Source organism: Elgaria multicarinata, chromosome 7 (genome assembly GCF_023053635.1).
Source record: "Elgaria multicarinata webbii isolate HBS135686 ecotype San Diego chromosome 7, rElgMul1.1.pri, whole genome shotgun sequence".
Lineage (NCBI taxonomy): Eukaryota > Metazoa > Chordata > Lepidosauria > Squamata > Anguidae > Elgaria > Elgaria multicarinata.
The window spans coordinates 2,911,207-2,934,822 of NC_086177.1; the positions used below are offsets into that span (position 1 = coordinate 2,911,207).

A 23,616-nucleotide genomic window follows, 5' to 3' on the forward strand; every position below is an offset into this window, starting at 1 on the left:
AAGAGCCAGGCAGATCATCTGTATATGGGACAACTTGGTTCTGTAGCCAGCATGGACCTGAGAAGCACCTTTACAACTGATGGGCCTTCTTGCTCCTTAAGCAGGAGATGTGGCCGCCCTGCAGAATTCAGGGTGCTCCACGTTCCACCCAGTCACACCTTGAGTTCTTTCCATCAGCCCCAGGGCCTAATCTCCATCTGTCACAGCAATTCTCTAGCCAAATCCTTCATACAAAAGAACCAAGTCGGGTTATTCTCAAAACTCCATCTGTCACAGCAATTCTCTAGCCAAATCCTTCATACAAAAGAACCAAGTCGGGTTATTCTCAAAACTCCATCTGTCACAGCAATTCTCTAGCCAAATCCTTCATACAAAAGAACCAAGTCGGGTTATTCTCAAAACTGTAAAGAGACAAAACACTGAAATAGCTACATATTCAGTTACATTAATAAGTTAAACAGAGAAAAATGAGCTCCCCCCCCTCCCCATGCCATGTGGCCCAGTGATTTCAGCACCCCACTTTCCCATAGATTTACCAGAATACAAGATAAGCCAATGGGCATCGACATGACTCAGATCCAGCCTCCTCTACCGACAATTCTGCCTCTTAAGCACTGCTAAAGGCCTCCCCTTCACTTGCTACAGAGTGGTAGTGGTTCAGCACTACCTCTCATCCCACCTCAATGGCCATGTGGCATGAGATAAAGGCAAAAGATTATCTGGGTTGACACCCGGAATTTTTACTGAAACCATCAAAAGAGTGATTACATTAAAATTACTGCATACAGAAAAGGAAATGAAACTCACCGTGCCTTCAGTCACCTTTTCAGTATATGAATGCCCATTCTCATTGAACATCAAAGAAATGTCCGATTTGCCATTGCAAAGGATATTATCTGCTACCTGGACACTGGGTTGCAGGAAAGTCAACTCATTCCTCCTCGATTCAGAGGACAGACAGACCTGGTAGGAATACGGCAAGGTCCCATCCTCATAATTTGGTGGGAATATGGCACCAGCCTTTGAATGAGGATCAGGAATAAAACACTGAAGGAAAGGGGGATTCTTTGACCTTCGAAGTTTCATCATGATGGTCAATATCACCGTCACTAGGAACAGAAAGGACACCAGAGCCAATGCCAATACCAAATAGAACTGTACATCGGGCTGAGACACTGTGTCATCAGGTTGGGAATTCATTTCTGGGAGAGCCTCCTGAAAGTTCTCAGCAAACACCATGTTCAGAGTCACAGTGGCTGAGAGAGGAGGAAGTCCACTATCCTTCACCATGATGACCAGCCTCTGCTTCACAGCATCTCTCTCAAGTAGCTCCCGGGCTGTTTGGACCTCTCCTGTGTGGGAGCCGATAGTGAAGAGGGAGGGCTCGGTGGCCTGCAGGAGGTGGAAAGAGAGCCAAGCATTGTGCCCAGAGTCAGCATCCACCGCCACCACCTTCGTCACGAGATAACCTGGCTCAGCTGACCGAGGCACCATCTCAAAGAAAGATGAACCCTCCGCTGCTTGGGATGGGTACAGGATCTGGGGAGTGTTATCATTCCTGTCCAACACACACACTCTCACCGTGGCGCTGCTACTGAGGGGTGGGGAGCCTCCATCTTGGGCCTTCACTTGGATCTGAAACTCCCTGAATTGCTCATAGTCGAAGGAGCGCTGAGCATAGAGGCTTCCAGTCTCAGAGTTAATGGAGATATAGGAGGACAGAGGCAGATCCTCAATGTTGCTCTTGAGAATGGAGTAAGTGATTTGGGCATTGCGTTCCAGATCTGGGTCAGAGGCCTTGACGTGGAAAATGGAAGCTCCAGATGGGTTGTTCTCTGGAAAGTAGGCGGTATAGGAAGATGTTTCAAAGGTGGGAGGATTATCATTGATATCTGAGATCTGTATTGAGATGGTTTTGTGTGTGGAGAGAGGAGGTGTGCCTTTGTCTGTGGCTGTGATTGTAATATTATACTCCGGGGTCCTTTCTCTGTCAAGCGGACCTTCTATGAGCAGCTTGAAGTAGTTATCTGAAGATGAGACTATCTGGAATGGTACCAGTTCTCCCAGATGACAAGTGACTTCCCCATTCTCTCCAGAATCTGTATCATGAACTTTGATGAGAGCAATCACACCTCCAGGAGCAGCACCTTCTGGGACTGGACTGGACACAGAGGTAAGGATCACATCTGGAGCATTGTCGTTCTCATCAAGAACCTCAATCTCCACATTGCAATGTGCCACCAATCCACCTCCATCACTTGCCTGTATTATCATCACATAGTTTCTTCTGTCCTCAAAATCGATACTTTCCATAAGTGTCATTGTTCCATCTCTGGGGTCCAGATGAAATTTCTTCTGGGCGGTATCTTGGATTTTGCTGATAGTATATGTGATTTCAGCATTTGACCCTTCATCGCTGTCAGAAGCTTTAACTTGAAGCACAGATGTTCCTCTGGGTGCATTCTCTTTCAAGCTTACCTTGTAGGTTGACTGGGAGAAGATGGGTGTATTATCATTATTATCAAGAACTGTTACCAATATTTTAGCTGTCCCAGTTTTTGTAGATTCCCCCCCATCTATAGCTATAAGGACCATGTGGTGTACGTGTTCTGTTTCCCGATCCAGTTGTTTCTGCAATATTAATTCTGCATATTTGCCACCATCTTTGCTCTCTTGAATTTCTAGCTTAAAATATGGAGTTGGGCTCAAACGATAATGCTGGAGGGAGTTGATTCCAATGTCCTCATCTTCAGCATTTCCAAGAGAAAACCGAGCTCCTGGCAGATGAGACTCACTCACTTGAAGTTTGATCACCTTTTCTTGGAAATGTGGGGCATTATCATTAATGTCTTGGATAAAAACATTTACATGGAAAATATTCAAAGGATCTTGAGCTACAACTTCTAATTTTATGACACACGTAGATGATTTTCCACAAATCTCTTCCCGGTCTATCCTGTCCTTCACATACAGGTTGCCATTTTGTTCATTCAAAGCAAAGTATTGCTTTCCTGAAGAGATACCAAGCTTGCGTTTTGACAGCTCTCTGACATCCAGTCCCAAATCCTTAGCAAGGTTCCCCACAAAGGAGTCCTTCTCTGTTTCCTCTGGAACTGAATAGTGGACCTGCTCAGATACCACCCAGCAGAATGGAGACCAGAATAGGAACAGAAACAGCACTTGCCTTCTGATGGCTTCTCTTGTTCTCCGTGTGAGCCCTCCTTCCATCGTTGTCATTGCCTGTCCTCTTTTCTTTCCTCCACTTCCACTTGGATTTTCAAGGCTCCCAGTTCTTTCTAGTAAGATGCTAGAAATATGTAGTTCTTATTAGCAGGTCCTTTGGAAATTTAGAGCTTTTCTTTCTGGACTAGCTTTTCAAAATTAAACGTTCAGCTGCATCTCCTTACTGATCTGCTGAAATGTAATAGAGGGGAGATTGCTTCAAGAGCCTCAATTGCTAATCCATGGCTGCTCCCTTGTTGTCCAACAGCGACACTCTGAGTCCACATGCTGAACTGTACTTGCAGGTAGTTTTCTTATAGTTCTGCATTGCCAATTCCCCTGCTCTCTATGGAATTCCACTTATGCTTTATTGTTATTTCATTAGTAGTCCCATTTAAATTCAGATTTGTTTTTTACTTCATTAAAACTGCCAATTTGATTTTTTATTATCTTTGTTAGTAGGTTATCATGATGATTTTGGATGCCTTTGATGAAACATAAACGCAAGAAGGTGTATGTAGAGCACACTTTAAAAAAGGTTTTCAGAAAACCCAGAATGCTGCCAGGTTCCTGGCCTCTGAGGATTGTACTTATTCGTCTATTTTTCATCTATACTTAATTATGGATATGCATTAAGAAATTTAAATGAAGTTTAACACATAGCAAGTATTTGATTCTTGATTGCTAAGCATGTTTTTCTTTTTTGTTTGTAGTCTTCATTGGCTTGTTTTGTGAAAAGGATGTGATGCTGGACTAGGGGATCCTTTGGTCCAATCCAGCACAGCTCTTCTTGCATTACGGTTTTCTTACAATTCTACATGGTATTTTAATTCCTGAAGTAGGAAATTATTCAGAATTCTCTCTGTGGTTTTCTGCATGAACTTCAGTGGTTTTGCCTGAGAAGCCCCATTTTATGAAGTCTTGTTAGAATAATAATACTGGCTTTGAATTGAGAAACTTTTCTGCCACCATGGTGGGGGAGAGCATTTACACCATGTTTGGGATGGCGCTTGGCATCTTCCAGCACCAAGTTTTTTTTTAAAAATCTCACTTTTGTGCAGGATTGCACCCACACAATTGTGCAAATGTCTCCTCTTAAAAGAAGAAGAAGAAGAAGATGTCACCCCAGGCATTTACTTCCCAGACTCTTTACTTCCAGGCAACTCACTGGCATGTGGCCCCTGAGGGACGATCCTGGAAATGGAAAAGTCCATGATCATCCCTCCCTACTCCCCGAAGGGCTGCAGGTGTAGATGAGCCCAAAGTTGCTCCTCTCTCCTCATCCAAGCAATGTGATAATTCAGTTTGTAAATGCAAAGCACTTGGGGCTGCAGCTGAGATGGAAGGTCAGAACTGGGGGATTTCTCCAGAGCTCTGGAAGATGCTGGACCCCAGACACCTAATGGGGAAATACGCAGGATCTGTTGGGATTTTAATCTGCAAATGCCAATCTATGTTCTACTTGAATACTTAGGACAAAATCTTCATATTTCCTGATGTTTTTATACCAGACCAATTAAAAATATCATACAATAGTGTGCAAGTCTCTAATGGCCTCAATCAAACCAAAATTCTAAATTAAAGTAGTTTGTGTTGCTGGACTTGGAGGATTGGAATGTGAGTGTGGAACAATGAATTTTAAATATGAAATGCTTACTATCTTGCAGGGATATATATAATCAAAAGGAAGCCCCCTGAAATCTGGTACCGGCTGCATTTTTTTGGGGTGGGTGGGAATCAAAATCATAGTCTCTTATTGCTTCAAAATGAACAAGACAAGTAATTGATGAGAAATGTGTAAATACAGGTAAAGTAAGGCCTTAGCTAGACCTACCTTTTAATCCCAGACATAGGAGGGAAGATCTCATGATGTGATTAACGCGAGATTCCGCCTCCATTTACACGTGAGGCGCAATGACCTTAGGAAGAGAGGCGTTGTGCCTGCCATTTTTTATTTTTAAAGAGGATGGAGCACACAAACGCTCGTGCGCTAAAGGTAATTTTTTTTTTAAAAAAAAAATAAGTACTTTTCCCGCTCCCTCCACTCTAACCCCGATGGGCACAGCTCCCGGCTCCGTGTGAAGAATTGCACGGAGCCGGGTCAAACCATGGCAATGGGCCACTTGTTCCATGGTCTCAGGCTCAGCCCAGGATTGCTGAAAAAGCAGGCTCAAAGGGGAGGGCTCTATCCCAGGGCAAGGAAGGGATGATCCCTCCCTGATCCCGGGATCCCCTGTGCATCATGTGGACACACAGGGATGATCCCGGGATTCGCCCCGTGATAAAGCCCGGTCTAGCTAAGGCTTTAGAAGAAATACATAGCTCACCTGGATTCCAATCTGATGTCCATTGTTCAAATTTAAGTCCTCATGAGATAGGATAGGATGCTTTACATCAAAGGTTTCTTCATTGCTCAGAGTATCTGAATATGTTGCCTTGGAAGTATTAAACTGGCTATTTCTTGAGTCTGTGCTCAGAGAAACCTCATGGCAATAGGAGTGAAGAAATGTTCGAACTCCATCAATACCCACAAATTGTGAGACAGGGACACCACTGAAATTTACACTTCGGGATTCAAACAGTTGTGAATTCCTCCATCTGTGCAACTTGACAGTCAGTAACCCAAGGAGGAAGGTGAAGAACAAGCAGGAGACAAAAGCCACTGCAAGCACCAGGTAGAAGGTGAGGTCAGACTGGGGATCTACAGGAGCTGAGATGCTGCTAAGATCTGAGAGGATATCTGGGATGTTGTCAGCCAGCACTATGGTGACAGTGACTGAGGCAGAAAGGGGTGGCTGTCCATTGTCCTTCACTAACACCACAAGCGTTTGCTTAAGGGTGTCTTTCTCCAGAACGAACCGAGCTGTCCTGATCTCTCCAGTGTGGTGTCCCACGGTGAAGAGCCCTGGTTCAGTGGCCTTGGTCAGCTGGTAGGAGAGCCAGGCATTCTGACCAGCATCCGCATCCACTGCCACCACCTTAGTGACCAGGTAACCTGGCTCGGAGGAGCGAGGGGCCAGCTCTATCCCAGTGGAGCCATCAGTGGGAGGGGAGGGGTACAAGATTTCAGGAGCATTGTCGTTCTGGTCCAGGATGAAGAGAGTCACTGAGACATTGGAGCTGAGAGGTGGGGAGCCTCCATCCTCAGCCTTGACCTGGAACTGGATCTCTCGAAAGTCTTCATAATCAAAGGAGCTCAAGGCATAGACAACCCCAGTCTCAGAGTTAATGGACAGGTAGGAGGAGAGAAGGGAGTTACTCGTCCGGTCTTCGATGATGGAATACAATATTCTGGCATTCTCCTCCCAGTCTGCATCATTGGCTTTTAAGGAGAAGATCAGGGATCCTCTTGGGTTATTCTCAGCCGAGTAGAAAGTATAATCTCGTTCTTCAAAAAGCGGTGGGTTGTCATTTGTGTCTAAAATGTGTAGTGCAATTACTGTGGCTGTAGAAAGAGGAGGCGTTCCATGGTCAGTTGCTGTGATGGTGATATTGTAATCTGCCACCCTTTCCCTGTCAAGGGTACTGACTGATAACAAACTGTAAAAGCTATCCATTGATTTTTTCAGCTGAAAAGGGAGATTTGGGGGAATTGAGCTTGTGACCTCAGCATTGATTCCTGAATCTTCATCTTCTACATTTATAATAGCAATAACTGTTCCAGGTGATGAATTCTCATAGATTGTGTTGGTGAGAAAGGTTACTGAAAGTTTTGGTGTATTGTCATTCAGATCTGTGACCATAATCTCAACTTTTGCCCTATCAAACAGTCCTCCATAGTCTTCAGCTTGCACCTCAAAGTGGTAGAAAGATGAAATCTCGAAGTCTAAGTTTCCCATGAGTGTTATTATGCCACTTGTTGAATTTAAATGAAACATTTGTGAGTCCTTCACTGCAATTTTCTTAAAGGAATATTTCACCTCTCCATTGATGCCTTCATCTAGATCTGTGGCTTTGACTGTAGACACTATAGACCCTTTTGGAATATTCTCCTTGATGCTGGTTTCATAGACTGGCTGACTGAAAACTGGTGCATTATCATTTGCATCTAAAACAATGACTTGTATTTGAGTGGTGCCAGATCTGACAGGATCACCCCCATCGGTAGCTGTGAGGATCAGGTCATAAACTGCTTGCTCCTCCCGATCCAGCATTTTTTCAAGCACAAGTTCAGCGTGGCTAGCCCCATTTTCTCCTATCTGCACATCCAGGTAAAAACAATTGCTGCCTGTGAGTTGGTAACTCTGTATAGAATTTATCCCCAGATCTGGATCTTGTGCTTCAGGTAGAGGAAACCGAGACCCTAGTATAGATATTTCATTAATTTTCACATCCTGCTCTCCTGGAAGGAAGTGCGGAGCATTATCATTTATATCAGTAACTTCCACCTCTACTCCATAAAGTTTTCTTTTATTCTCAACAATAACCTGAAAATTTAAGATGCACTTCTCTGCCCCTCCACAGATTACTTCTCTGTCTATTCTCTCAGAGGTTTGTAAAGAACCACTGTTGTAGTTCAAAGCAAAATACTGGACCATACCTGTCCTGGTAAGAATCCGGAGTTCATGGTCTGAAAGCGGATTTCCATCCATTCCTAGATCTTTTGCAATATTTCCCACAAAAGAGCCTTTCTGCATCTCCTCAGAAATGGAATAATGAATTTGTGCAGAAACCGTCTCCCAAACAAACACCATTATGAGGCATTGCAGCAAGAGACTCTCTTTGCAGCTCCACAGTCTCTGATTTTCTCCCATTGCCTTTCAGTTGGTTCTGGCTCTGTACCTTTGGTGTCTGTAATGAATATTGAAAAATATTTAAAGTTGCCTCTTTTAGACTCTCTGCAATGTCTGTGCAAGTATGATCTCTCAAATATTTTGTGTTTCTGTATAAGAGAATTGGAAGGTGGTTTAGCTGTGTATCTCACCAGATTGGTGAACAGCGACACCCCGAGGCTCAACTGAAAAGTGCAGATGATTTTTGCCATTTATTATTCTCCAATTTGCCATCATTAAATCTGTTTCTTCTTATTCTTAAATACTTTGTGTTCAAAGACTGAACAATGTAGCTTCATGGTTTTGATGGATTGACAGATTCATCTTGTCACAAACTTATGGACCCAAGCAATATGGTGACTGCATCATCTGCTCCTCTGGAGCCTTGTGCTTGAAATGTTTGATCTAACCGTGTCTTTTTTTGCATTTTAATAGATATTTGATGCGGATCTGAGATGTTGTGTTTAGAGTTTTTGCTTTCCTTGGCTATGAATACCTATGTCTATGTAAGTAGGAAGAGAGGTTTATTTGCATGTTTTATAAATTAACCCAAGTTTATCCGTACTCATGGTAGCAAAGGTGTGCGCCCAAATATGCTTATACTTTCAAATGCTCTGACAGTGCTAACCTGTGTGTGTGTGTGTGTGTGTGTGTGTGTGTGTGTATGACATATGCACCAATGAGTAGGGTGACCATATGAAAAAGAGGACAGGGCTCCTGTATCTTTAACTGTGACATAGAAAAGGGAATTTCAGCAGGTGTCAATTGAAGAGGGTGAAATTCTCTCTTCATCAACACAGTTAAAGCTGCAGAATCCCTGCCCTCTTTTGTATCTGGCCACTCTACTATAACTAGTGTAGCTTTAATTGTTGTGATGAAGAGGGCATTTCACCAATTGACACCTGCTGCAATTCCCTTTTCTACATTACTGTTAAAGATACAGGAGCCCTGTCCTCCTTTTCATATGGTCAGCCTACCAATGAGTTCAGTGGGACTTACTCCTAGATAAGCCTGTCTGTAAGCAAGCAGGGATCCTATCTTATTCTCCTCTAGCCCACCTTCCTCCCACACCTTCTGTGAGACACGGCTCTGGTGACCGTCACAGAGAGAGTACTAAGAGACATAGACCTAATTCATCAAATCATAGAATAGTAGAGTTGGAAGGGGCCTGTAAGGCCATCGAGTCCAACCCCCTGCTCAGTGCAGGAATCCACCTTAAAGCATCCCTGACAGATGGTTGTCCAGTTGCATCTTGAATGCCTCTAGTGTAGGAGAGCCCATGACCTCCCTCGGTAATTGGTTCCACTGTCGTACTGCACTAACAGGAAGTTTTTTCCTGATGTCCAGCAGGAATCTGGCTTCCTGTAACTTCAGCCCATTAGTCTGTGTCCTGAACTCTGAGATGATCGAGAAGCAATCCTGGCTCTCTTCTGTGTGACAACCTTTCAAGTATTTGAAGAGTGCTCTCATGTCTCTGCTCAGTTTTCTCTTCTCAAGGCTAAACATGCCCAGTCTCTCTTCATAGGACTTCGTTTCCAGACCCCTGATCTTCCTCGTTGCCCTTTCCAAGATCCTTCTTGCTTGTAGTATTGCTGAACCAAGTATCCCCAATCTTATAACTGTGCATTTAGTTTCTTTTCCCTATGAGTAGAACTTGGCATTTAACCCTATTAAATTTCATTCTGTTGTTTTCAGTCCAGCACTCCAGCCTATCAAGATCACTTTGAACTTCGTTTTTGTCTTCCAGGGTATTAGCTATCCCATCCAGTTTTGTGTCATCTGCAAATTTGATAAGCATTCCCTGCACATCCTCATCATTAATAAAAATGTTGAAGAGCACTGGACCCAGGACTGAGCCCTGCGGTACCTCGCCAATTTCTTCCCCGCAGTTTGAGACACATAACATTCTCATTTCATAATATTTCACTCAGCACACAGATGCCTGTAGGCAAAATCCCCCCATTTTTTATTTTTTTAATGAGGAGAGTGGCATGAATCAGAACACCATCCACATGGAGTACGTAATCACAAAGTAATGCTTTGCATGGTGAAAAATGGGGCACACCTGCTTCTCCATTACATGCCTACAGCACCAGTTCAGTGAGTCTCTGAATTGGGCCACAGAAAAACAATAACTGTTTTTTTTTCATTGAAAAGTATTCATTGGGTATAGTATTGAAAATAATATACGTTGGAAAAGGCTTATTTTTCACAATTCAGAAGAATTCATAAATCTTTGGAGCCCACTGCATCGTTTAATAATCCCATGGTTCCAGGAACAAATAAAAGAGGAGAAAGAAAATGGGGAGAAATTAAGTGGGAAAGAAAACACAGGGGGGTGGGGGGAATCATCATCAGTGGTGAATTGTGAAAAAAACATGTTGAAAATGAAGTATTGAAGAGGATTAGGTATGGTACAATGAGAGTGATCTCTAAATCCCTGAAACAGACTTCTCTTTGGTAATCTTGTATACAGTGAGTGCAAAAGACAGCTGAGAGAAACTTACATCAAGCACATCTTTGCACATGCAAACAATGGATGCCAAAATAATAATAATAATAATAATAATAATAATAATAATAATAATAATAATATCAGCTTTGATTACTTACTGACGTCACCAGACGGAAGTCAACACTGGAGTCTGTCTAGGAGCTCCTTTCTCCACTCCAAGGCCACATTCCTATACTCAAGATTTAGTGGTTGAGGAGCTTCGGCTATTCCCCTACCCCCTTTTTTAAAAGAGAAACAAGGTTCACCAAAAAGTTTGGGTATCCTATGATTTGCCAGTTTTTAGTAGCCAAAACATAAGTGCTGCATAAAGAGTTGGGATGTTAGGGGCTAATATAATGCATATATGCAAGTTTGACATTCTGTTATACCAAGACCCCAGTACTGCTCCCTGCCTTCTTTCCGGGGAAGAGAACAACACATGTTGAGCTTTCTTTCATCCCTGCTTAATATCCTGAAGTAGCACTTGAAATCGTGCCAGTTCCTATAAGTAGAAAACCTTCTCCTTTGACTAAGGGAATAGGTTCCAGTTCTCCAGTCTCCAGACACTAGTCTTCAGTTGACGCTGGCTTGCCATCCTCCCTGAGAACCATGTTGTTGAACGAAAGAGGCTGATTCAGCTCTTGCTTCTTAGAATGGATCTTCTATATGTAAGAAAGAAAGTGGCCACCTATTCCACCAGCTAGGCTACATTTATGAAATTAGCTGAATAAATTAAGTAATGAGAGTTATTTATATTTAAAGTATATGTATATGTGTGGCAGAGAGAAAACCCTTTGAGACATTCACAGCCCTTTTGTGCTGACTGAAACAATTTTAAAGGCAATTTTTATTACTTCAGCCTCTGAAATATTTGGCTTGGTTCCAAAAAGTGAAGTAACTATTATCTCTCCAAATCCATCCAACCTTTCCTTGGGTGGCTTGAGTGGAGCCATACAGCAATTGCACCTTCCTGCCTGTGTCTCCTCATAACCCACACTCAAATAAAAGACCACCCTTTCTAAAGCAGGGCAGATGGCCACCCTATCATTTACTGCCCCTGGTTCCCCAAAGCCCAGTAGCCTTGAGGATCAGGCCTGAGGAAGCCCCCATTCACCCTCTAGCTCACCTATGACTGGTGGTTATGATAAGTAGCTTTCTACACCAAGCAAGTGCAGGACAACATGGGGCCACGGAATGTGTGTGTGTGTGTGTGTGTGTGTGTGCGTGTGAAAATACAAATAATGAAATAGTGCATTGCATATATGATCCTTCAAAGGGGGAAGGTCAGCTTCAGCAGAAAACCACAGCTTCCCCCTTCACACTGTTGGTCCACTCAAAAATCTCCAAGCTCTTCCCCTCTGATGTATTTGCCCCATGAGCGAGAAGCATACAATAGGTTATTTTGAACAGGATATCAGCAAGAAGAAAAGAGGTAACAGTCCCTCCAATGACCATCCCTTCCCCTCCCAATTGCATCTTCCACCTCCCAATTGCATCTTCCACCTCTGCTTTGGCTTGCAAAAATTTGGTGTTAATGCATCTCCTGTGAAATATCTACTTTAGTACTTATTGAAGTCATATTTTCTACTGAACATCGTTGATATAGCTGTCCACTTTTTTCTCATTTTTATGGCATTTCAATATAGTAAATATCCTATGGTCTTTTACTAAATATCAAATATATATTTACCAAGTGTAATATTTTATTGTCATGTTTGTTGTGTCCTTTGGTGTTATTTGGTGCTAGCATTACTTGAGGGTACTCTTTACAAATACTGGTGATAATTGTCACTGAAAAGGTTGTGGGTTGGATCTGGACTTGCTCCTTCATGAACAGGAAAGCTCCTCCCTTTCACAGAGGGAACTGGGCTTCAACAGAGGCTTCCTGCTAGAGGAAGGGGGTAGGGTGCACATTTTCACCTATTTCCTTTCCCCCTGCACCCTTCTGCGCCTCCCCTCTTGCTATTCCAAAGGGCTCCCCAACCCTTCTGGTATAGTGTCGGAAGTCTACTAAGGAACTCCACTGCACACAAGGCCAGATCCAACCAAATGTTCCAAGCTGTACTATATCAAACCATTTTTCCAATAAATATAAACCAACTAGCCAAAGCCATTCAATGTGATATATGGTATTTTAATTTTATACTTACTGCTACTCCATGTTTGGCAAGAATGGTTTGCATTCTACTTCTTTTAACTCTTGCATATAGATAAATTGATCAAATTTGGTTTGGTACTATTTTAAGTATTGCAGTCTTAGAATAAAAAGTAGGATACATTACAACTTTATCAAAACAATATACTGATAATAAGAGCCAGGTTTCTTACTTATTTAGAATACCTCATTGACATTAATATAAAGATATATTTCTCAATATTTAATTTTCCTTTGTTTCCAAGGTATAGGGCAGATATTTATAATTTCATTTTGTGTTTGTGGAAGAGTATTCAGACTCATAATTTCAGTCTTTTGTATTCCAAAACTTAAGATCAAATATGCCAGGATTTAGCAATACTGCTCAACAGAAAGACTAAAGACGAGAGGGAAGATAGGAAAGCTTTGTCTTGTGGCTTTTTCAAGATGAAAATGTTCTACAATGCAACCACGTATTAAAATATTTAGCATGAGGAGTACTATAAATTAACTCTAGCCAATTAGTCAGCACATGGCCAGTTCCAAAACATTCCACCACTGAAAACAAGACATTCCATTCTACAAGGTCAAACACCTTATTTGCATCGATATGTACTACAGCTGCCTCTTCTTTTGATAGTGATGCTGAATTGTATCCATTGTTGTTCCCTGCCTCGATCCAAATGGAGAGGCGTGTAAGAAATAAATTTATTATTGTTGATGTTGTTCTGAGATTGTCACTGTTGATATCTTCACTTATGTGCAATCTGAAATGAATTAACACAATCCTACATAGCTCCACTCAGAACTAAGCCTCATTGAGTTCAATGGGCTTACTCCCACATATGTGAGTATAGGACTGTAGCCTAAGGCTGCACTTCTATGCAAATGTATACAGGAGTAAGCCTTATTGAACACAGTGGGATTTGCCTGAGTAAATATACTAGAATCAGGCTGCACGTTATAAGCCTGACACTAGGATATTGGGTTGCCTAAACTATCATTGTCAGAGCAGTCAGGAGTCTGTGACTGGGGTAATATATGTGAAACTCATGTTTCATATTATGGTTTGCCCTTAGAAGTCTCAGCATACTAGATATAACAACCTAGAAAAGGCTTAACATCAAAATGATTTCTAACTCTGTTTTCTTCAGGTATTGACCATGCTTAATTGCAAGATCCTACATTTCATCCTTTAAGGATGATTTTTGCTAGACTACATTTTTCAAAAAATAATGCTGTTTTTTATTGATGGCAAATTGCCTTTCCTGAGCATTGTTTGTATATGTGGCTGCTTCGTTTCTCTGGAGTAGTCCATCATCTATATATATAAAAGCCCAGACTGCTCCTCCAAGCCAGTTACAGTTTTTGTCCTCTGGCGCCATCTGCCGACGTTTCTCGGAACTGCGGCCTTCTAGGGAAGTTCCAAGTTCCAAGAAACTGGTATTTACCCATGGACAACTGTATGTAGCAATGTCCAGAGTCTGACGGTCTGAAGACATAAAGTTAAAAAATATTGATGGGAAAGAACAGGGGAAGTTGGTTGAAAATGTTACAAAAGTGTATACCAAAAATATTGTATTCAAAGAAGTGCTAACAAAATTAATACTGTCAGGGCTGGAAAATTTACCCACAGAGGGTTAAGCCCTGGAAGAAGAAGAAAAAACTGGACGTTCGCACAATCTCTGGATCCTCGTTTTCTACAGGTGTTACTCATCAGTACTGGACTGTAAAATGTCAAGGCCTCTTGACTAATCTGTTAATTGAATAATTGGCTGATGCAACTGTGTGCAATACTGTGTTTGAAATGTATATAAAGTTGTACAGATGTAATAGTGGTGTGGGTGGATGCTGGTTGTTGATATTGTGAATGCTGGATGTATTTTGTACAGAAGACGTTATATGCCTCAGTAAAATCTTTGCTGAAGAAAGCTATACGTGTTGTGAATATATTTTCTTCCTGAAGGGACAGTGCTCAGAAACCAAGCAGAAGAATCAAACGCTGAAGCTGCTGTGTTGCTGCTTAATCTCTGCTAAGTCAATTCCGGTCGTATGATGGGCTTTTTTACTAGTTGTTGAAATAAATGACTTGATTTCTGAGATTTTCACCCATTGTTCTTTCAACAGAATTTGACACCTCCCTCACAGAATGGAATATTATGCATAAACAATCATTTGTGTTTTGTCCCCAAGCTAGTGGGGAAACTGAATGGTTTAACAGAAGCTTGAAAGAGAATTGGAAGGTTAAGAATGGACAGTCTTCACTATTGGTTTTGCTTACTGGGCTACCCAACATATTAGATTGCAAAGTTCACCATTCCTGGGTTGCTGAAGTCAAGATGAATCTCTCTCTAGCACCTTTTATAAAACAGTAGTTCAAAAACAGGAGAAATGCAGGGTTTACTTTACACAGACAACCATTGAAGGTAGGTCTTGTTAGAGTAAGAAAACATGGATTTTATGAAAAGAACAAAAATGTACAGCTCCTCTCAATATAGTTGAAAAAGGAGGACATTATACCTACATACTTTCTGGTGGTCATCTATGGAATACATTATATACAAGGTGGAGATGATGCAGCCCTTTAGCCTATGTGAGATTTCTTCAGTCTGCCATCAGCAGTGCAATGTTCACTGCCAGGGAATGATTGGCTGCCAGATCCAGATACCACCTACCTTGACTAGGTGCTGTGTTGTGTAATGTTAAATAACGGTCTCAGTGTATGAATGTGCCATCAAACAACACAGGCAGAACTATCATATCACTTCACTGAAAACACAATGCTTTGCAATAGTTCCATACATTCAGTTGTGAGACAACAAGTATTGCACCACACATATGAATTAAAGTCAGCCTGTCCTTTGTGCTTTTGAAAATATGAAATTGCCTTTTCTTTTTCCTAAAGCTTTTAAAACTTGATGTTGTGCGGACTTTATACTGTTAGTTTTACCCTACCCTGTGCCTGCTTTCCCTACCCTGTGCCTGTTGGCATTCTCTTCCCCTCCTTATTGTTTTACTATGATTTTATTAGATTGTAAGCCTATGCGGCAGGGCCTTGCTTTTTACTGTTTTACTCTGTACAGCACCATGTACATTGATGGTGCTATATAAATAATAATAATAATAATAATAATAATAATAATAATAATAACAACAACAACAATAATAATTATGAGTCAAGCCATGAGTCCATCTAGCCCAGTGCTGTTCACTCAGACTGTGGTATCTTAGGTAGGGGTCTTTCCCAGCCCTATTGACTGAGGTCTTTTAAACAGATGTGCTCTAGTGCCTGCAGGCAAACCATGAGTACCAGCCCCTCCCACATAGCTGGTACAATGACACATGGTATTCCAATGATGTGGACCACAATCAAGTAAAAAACAAGGATAATGCCAACTAAACTTTACAGGGAGATGAAAAGCAACTCAAAATGGGGCTGCCACTTCAGGAACAGTGCTGTTTTGAATGTCACTTGTAACTCCACCCTTTCTCTGGAACACATTGCTTCTGAATGTGGTGTATGTTTAGAGAGATTTTATTTGATGTTCTACTGAATATCAGTTTTTGTTTTATTTAGAAATATGGATAATTCATAAAAAGGTTTTAAGCATCACTCCGGAAAGCTCCTAGAAAAATATGGAACACAGTGAAAGCAATAGGAGTTTCAAGGAGGCTCTTGGAAGAATAAAAGTAAAATTGAGACAACTTTGTCAAGATTGTTAAACACCATTTTTAAAAGGAAATATATGAAATGTATCCCTGCACTTTGTGAATCATCTAGTTTAGCTCTTAAAGATCTGGAATACCACTGAAATTCGCAATCTCTGAACCGCCATTAAAGAACCTTATTCACATACAGTGACTATACTATAAGAAGGATCAAAGAACTAGCTTTATTAACTTCAAAATAAAATAGAAATATTGAAATGTACATGCTCACCTGAAAAACTGCCACCTCTTCCTTAATGGCGTTAGAGTCACCTGCTCCTAACAAGGGATCTGTCTTATCAGGAGCTTGCTGTGGTATCAGTGTATTTGTACAGCTTCCAATTGGAAAAAGAATTTGGCTTTTGCGAGAGCCTGAAGTCAATGAAACCTCATGGCAATAAGACTGAAGAAATGCTCGGACTCCATCAATGCCCACAAACTGTGAAACGGGAACACCATTGAAGTTCACACTTCCATTGTCACACAGTTGAGCATTTCTCCACCTGCGCAGTCTGAGTGCCAATAACACGAGGAGGAAGGTGAAGAACAGGCAGGAGACAAAGGCCACTGCAATCACCAGGTAGAAGGTGAGGTCTGGCTGTGGAGCTACAGGAGCTGAGATGCTGCTAAGATCTGAGAGGATTTCTGGGATGTTGTCAGCCAGCACTACGGTAACAGTGACTGAGGCAGAGAGAGATGGCTGCCCATTGTCCTTCACTGAAACCACCAGGCTTTGCTTGAAGACATCTTTCTCCAGAAAAAAACGGGCTGTCCTTATCTCTCCAGTATGTAGTCCCACAGTGAACAGCCCCGGCTCGGTGGCCTTAGTCAGCTGGTAGGAGAGCCAGGCATTCTGGCCAGCATCTGCATCCACTGCCACCACCTTAGTGACCAGGTAACCCGGCTCAGAGGAGCGAGGGGCCAGCTCTATCCCAGTGGAGCCATCGGTGGGAGGGGAGGGGTACAAGATTTCGGGAGCATTGTCGTTCTGGTCCTGGATGAAGAGAGTCACTGAGACATTGGAGCTGAGTGGTGGGGAGCCTCCATCCTGGGCCTTGACCTGGAACTGGATCTCTCGAAAGTCTTCGTAATCAAAGGAGCTCAAGGCATAGACAACCCCAGTCTCAGAGTTAATGGAGAGACAGGAGGAGAGAAAGGAGTTACTCGTCTGGTCTTCGATGATGGAATAAGTTATCCTGGCATTCTCTTCCCAGTCTGGATCATTTGCTTTTAAGGAAAAGATTGAGGCTCCTCTTTGATTGTTTTCTAGGAAATAAGGCATGAAGGCTGATTCTGCAAAGAGGGGAGGGTTGTCATTTGTGTCTAGAATCTGGAGTAAAATAAGAGTAGACATAGAGAATGGTGGAGTCCCATGATCAGTTGCTGTAATAGTGACATTGTAGGCTGCCACCTGTTCCCTGTCAAGGGCTCTGTCTGTCACTAAAGTGTAAAAATTGTCTATTGTTTTCTTCAGCTGAAAAGGAAGATTCCTGAGAACTGAACATGTGACCTCCCCATTGATTCCTGAATCGTCATCTTGTACATTTAGAAGGGCAATAACTGTCCCTGATGGTGAATTCTCAGGGATCACATTGATGAAAAAGGTTATTGCTAGTTCAGGTGCATTGTCATTAAGATCCATAACAGTAATCACAACTTTTGACCAGTCACTCAGGCCCCCTCCATCTTCACATTTCACCTCTAATTCATATATGGATGACTCCTCATAGTCAAGGTTCCCCACCAGGGTTATTGTACCAGTCGTTGAGTTTAAAAGAAACATTTCAGAATCCTTCTTTGTAATTTTTTTGAATGAGTACTTTACCTCTCCATTGAGTCCTTCATCTAGATCAGTGGCGCTTACTGTAGCAATTATGGAGCCTTTAAGAATGTTCTCCTCTACGCTTACTTCGTAGATTGGTTGGCTGAAAACTGGTGCATTGTCATTTGCGTCCAGAACAATTACTTGGATAGTAGCAGTGCCAGTCTTTACTGGATCACCCCCATCAACAGCTGTGAGGATCAGGTCATAAACTGATTCCGCCTCCCGGTCCAGATTTTTTTCCAACACCAGCTCAGCATGCCTGGCACCATTTCCCCTTACTTGCATATCCAGAGAAAAATGACTACTACCCATGAGTTGGTAGCTCTGTATTGAATGTATGCCCAGATCTGGGTCCTGAGCTTCAGGTACAGGAAACTGGGATCCAGGGGTGGCTATCTCACTGATTTTCAGTTCCTGTTTCCCCGTTGTGAATTGGGGAGCATTATCATTTATATCAGTAATTTCCACTTCAACTCTATAGATCTCTATTTTACTCTCAATAATAACCTCGAAACTTACAATACACTGCTCTGCCTTTCCACAGATTTCCTCTCTGTCTATTCTTTTAGATGTTTGTAAGTAGCCATTGTTGTTATTCAGAGAAAAATACTGGATCATACCTGTTCTGGTAACCATCCGTAGTCCATGGTCTGCAAGATGAATTCCATCTATTCCTAGATCCATTGCAATATTCCCCACAAAAGAGCCTTTCTGCATCTCTTCTGGAATGGAATAATGAATCTTCCCAGAAACTGCCTTCCAAACAAGCACCATTATGAGGCATTGCAGGATCCCCTCTTTGCAGCTCCACAACCTCTGAGTTTCTCCCATTCCCCTGTAATAGGATAAATGCCACCGGTTCTCACTGAGAAGCTTTTGGCTCTGAAATTAAGGTTTTTTTAAAGTAAAAGTTGCCTCCATTACATTCCCTGCAATGTCTCTGCAAGTATGGTATTTTTTATATATGTCTTGCAGAACTGCAAGCTGGCCTGTTTAGAATTCTGAGTCTGTTTCTCTACCAGATTGGTGAACAGCGACACCCAGAGGATCAACTGAAAACTGTAGATGATTTTTGCCATTTAATTATGTATTACTTTGTTGTACAGCAAATCAAATAAAACAATAGCAACATAAAAATAAGCAGTAAAATTAAAAGAACATTAAGGCTGCAATTCTATACACACTTACTTGGGTGTAAGTCCCATTGAACTCAGTGGGAATTACTTCTTGAGTGGACATGACTAGGATTACACTCTAAAACTACTAAAAGCAATTTGATTGGACAAATTGAAAAGATGCGTCTTGACTCCTTTTTGAAAAGCTGTGAGAGTAGAAACTAATTTTCCCTCTGAAGGAAGAGCATAACAGCTTAGAAGCGATACAGGAGAAAATCCTTCCATACATGCCCAATAAATGGGCCTCTGTAAGTGCTGGCCATAATACTGCTTCCACATTTGAGCTATTGAATTATTCTCTTTATTAAAAAAAAATACTTTGCATTTAAAGACTGAGCAATCTTGCTACAGGGCTGTGATGGATTGAAAGGACCACAGCCTGTTAGTCCAATGGGGGCAAACCCCCTCCCTCAAGAATGCCCCTGGGATGCAGTACGGTTTCCACATGGCCATTCTATCCAAAAGAAGAAAAGTAATGTCACCAGGGTGCGGAGGACAGCCCAGCTACCATTTGAAGCATTTTTAGAGCTCCATCACACTGTTGCTTCCTACCGTTGCTTCTCCGCTGGTGTTTTCATTCCTCAGTTACTTCCGCTTTCAAAACAGAAAGGAAACAACAAGCACAAGGCCCATTGAGTCCACTGTTCTAATGGCGCTGCTTCTCCTGCACACAGCAGGAGAGAGCAGCAATTCCGAGTTTAAAAAAATATTGGACTTAATGAGGTTTTGTTGTTGTTGTTGCACAAGGAAGGCCAGAAGGGGCGTAAGGAGTGCAGGAGGCAGACAATGTCATGTGAGGGACCTGAGCAAACTCTGTGAGTGCCCAATTACAAGCCTGCAATAAAAATCTCGTTGGACGGAGCTTTTAGAGTCCTGCCCCCACAATCCAATATTTGGGAGTACGTTTGTTCTCTTCCCTTGAAGGTAAAGCAAAATTCTGGCCTGAATATTTTAGCCCAACTCTAGTTTCAACACATTTCTGTTACATTCTGGGGCATTCATTTTCAGCATATGTCCAAACTACATTTAGAGTGAAGAAAATGGATTGTCATTCTGAAGTGTGATGGAGGTAGCTTGACAAACATTTGATGCTGAGGGCAGAGAATCTATGTTCATACTTCATTCATCACACTTAGGGTGGAGACAGAAGTTTCTTCTTACAGTGGTGGGGTTGTAATTCAGATTGTCTGTCCCCAGAGGCTTATGGAAACCAATGGATTCCTGAATGCACTGGGGGATTTTCTGATGGATAGAGCTGACAATCCTGCCAAAAACCATTTCTTTTTGGAACGGAGAGATTAAACAGTCCTCTGATATGATCACTCCTGAGTGCCCTCCTGGCACTATGGAGCTCGATCAGCACCCTGGTATTCCAGGTAGCTGAGGCTGGTGAAACAGGCTGGATGAAGGCTAAAGCACAATTGGAGGAAATATGGTTGCAAAGCCAACTGAACATATTTCCACACAACTGTCCAGTGGAGTTTTTTAAGGTGGTTCCAAAGCTGTTAACACCGGCTCCAGTAAATAGAGCCCTAGGCCCTTCAGAAGCCCGCTGTGTTTCTTTTGCTAGGTACTTGGGGGATAAAATCACCTGTCTTCACAGCAACCTTAATGCTGCATTCACTGCAGGTCCTGTTGAGGCGTACAATACTGCATCTAGCCAGATATTTATGGGATCAGTTTCAGGTATTGCAGCCTGAGGACATGGACAAGGTGTTTGCACTTACATGACCAACCATGTGCTCGAACACATTCTTGCAGGAGTGGGTGGTAACGGCTCCCTTGAAAGAGGCAGTGGTGTGATTGCTTCTTAAGAGGTCCATCTTGGACAACTACTTTCCAGTCACAAATAACCCCTTTTGTGAAAGGTTCTCAAGAGAGTTGATACTGATTACCTTGATATATTCCAGTCTGCATTTAGGCCCACTTCTCAGACTGAACAAGCCTAGACTGCTGTGATAGATGACCTTTATTGGGAGTGGGATGGGGGAGTGCTACCCTGTTGCTCTTACTGGATCTTCTTTCAGCAGATTTTGATACCATCAACCATGGTCTCCCCCTTGATTGACTTCATGAGATCAGAGGCACCATTCTTCATCATTCCGGTGCTAACTGCAGGGTCAGTTTCAGACTGTAGTTTTGGGGAGTGCTCACCAGCCCCTAGCATTTGGCCTGTAGGATACCACTAGCTACTATTTTGTCCCAAATGCTATTTAAGGTCTATGTGAGCTTCTTGGAGTAATCCTTAGGGGATCTGAAGTGATGTGATCTCAGTACACAGATGACACCCAGTTCTATTTCTCTGTCAGGTCTGCACCCAGACACCAGTCCAAGCCTTGGACTGGTGTCTGGGTGCAGTAGTGGGTTGGATGAAGGCCAATAAACTGAGTCTGAATCAGCTCTATCCCACCTGAGTCATCAGTAGGAGACTAGGGCCACAGCTAGACCTAAGGTTTATCCTGGGATCATCCAGGGTTCGTCCCTGCCTGAGCACTGGATCCCCTGTGTGGCACCTAGATGAACAGGTTTGACCCCTGGATGATCTAGGGATAAACCTTAGGTCTAGCTATGGCCAAGGAGTATAAGGTGTCTGGAGCATTGACAAAGAGAGTCACTGAGACATTGGAGCTGAGCAGTGGGGAGCCTCTAACCTTACCCTAGACTTTGACCTGGGAGTTAATCTCCCTGAACTCTTCGTAATCAAAAAAGCTGCAACATGGACAACCCTAATCTCAGACTTAATGGACAGTTAAGAGGAGAAAAGGGAGTTGCTTCAGCTATGGAATAACTTGTTCTGGTATGTCTCTTTCCAGTCTGGATTCATCTGCTTTTCATGGAGGGCCCATTCTGTTTGTCCTCTACAAGCTTGAAAGAGTAGGCTGATGGCAGAAAGTATGGAGCACTGACATTCTTGTCTAAAATCTGAAGTAGTTTAAGAGTGGTTGACGAGAAAGGTGGCCTTCATCTGTGGCTCTAACAGTGATGCTAGTATCAAATGCAGTATTGCACAGTCTAACCAAAAGCTTTTTTGCTGGTGCATTGTTGTAGCATTTCGGAATGTTTGGGTTTAAAAAGTACAGATGATGATGATGATGATGATGGTTGTTGTTGTTGTTGTTTGCATTCCACCTTTTTCCAATATTAGGACTTATTTGGCTTTACAAAATTGAAACACTTGCAATTAAGACATATAAACAGAAACATACAGAAGTTAAAAGTATAATTAAACCAGCTGTAATATTAAAACATTTTTTTAAAAAACTGTCTGACCAATGTGGGATCCAATTAGTACAACTCCTGTTAACGTGTAGCTCCTGCCCTTGATAAATGGGTCAGGAACAGTCTTGCACCTGCCATATCATATCAACACTGACATAATGACCCATTTATCATGACAGTTGCACACAACCAACTCACAAGCACACCTGAAAGAGTACACTCTAAAAAAAAAAAAACCTTCTCCATTCCTGCACTCAGTTTGTGTGTGAGTTTGTTGGCAGATCGTATAGGAGCTGGCAGCTCCAGAATGGGAGAATAGGGGCGGGGGTTTACTGATAGGCTCTTTCTTTCTTCTGAATCTCTTTCACTTTCCTGGCACTGCTTCTGCCCTGGTGCTGAGGGTGAGGTCTATTGCCACTGCATGAGAAGGGTGAAGGCTCTCTTTGTACTGGCCTAATCCAATTCTCTGCTCTTCATTGAGTTTTTATGTTTACAAGCATTCTAAAAGCTCCATCTGACGAGCGAGCGTTTTACTGCACGCTCGTTACTGCACGCTCGTTGCAGATTGCTCACATGACGTCGTCTGCCTCTCGCGCATCTTCCGCCCCATCTGGCCATTATTGCGCTGCAAAAAAAAACCCTCATTAAGTCCAGTTGCTGCTCTTTCCTACCGGACTGAATGGGTCTAATTACTTCCTGTTTTCAGGAAGCGATGTGGGAGCAGTGACAGACGGAGCCGTGCATTTGACTACATATGATGGTCCTTTAACTCTTCTTCCTGAGGGCTCCTTCACACAGGATTTTTTTGAGGGTGATTGTTATTCTTCATTCACGGTACAAGGACTTGCGCAGATTGTGGAGGGTGCAGTACACTGGTGTTGGTAGGGCAGCATGGCAGAGACCACTCCTGCTCCAAACGCCCGCCATGTTGAAACCCCTTTCTACTCAATCTCCTCTCCCAGTGTATATTCAGAAGAGAAATGTGTTATTCCTTGATCTTACAAGGACAATACTGACTTGCACACGTGGGTATGGGGAGAGCAGGCTTCTGCAGTTGTGAACATACT

General features: G+C 42.5%; 2 protein-coding genes across 4 annotated transcripts in view; both read right to left on the bottom strand.

Moving 5' to 3' along the window:
• The window catches only part of LOC134401297 (protocadherin gamma-C5-like), a 298,584-nt gene that overhangs the window by 250,792 nt on the left and 24,176 nt on the right, over positions 1-23,616 (bottom strand). The window contains exon 1 of one of the 3 annotated variants that reach the window (XM_063130073.1): positions 16,563-19,047. The exons of 1 other annotated variant lie outside the window; for it this stretch is intronic. In XM_063130073.1, coding sequence (XP_062986143.1) covers positions 16,563-18,986 — 2,424 coding nt within the window. In that variant the 5' untranslated portion in view covers positions 18,987-19,047. Of the gene's footprint in view, positions 1-5,549; positions 8,051-16,562; positions 19,048-23,616 lie in introns of those variants that run through there. One more of the 3 variants, XM_063130072.1, reaches the window with a different exon arrangement.
• LOC134401219 (protocadherin gamma-B7-like) lies at positions 1,458-3,418 on the bottom strand. Its single transcript, XM_063129970.1, is given in 2 exon segments — positions 1,458-1,572; positions 1,574-3,418. Coding segments are annotated over 2 exon segments (1,779 nt in total). The 5' UTR covers positions 3,238-3,418.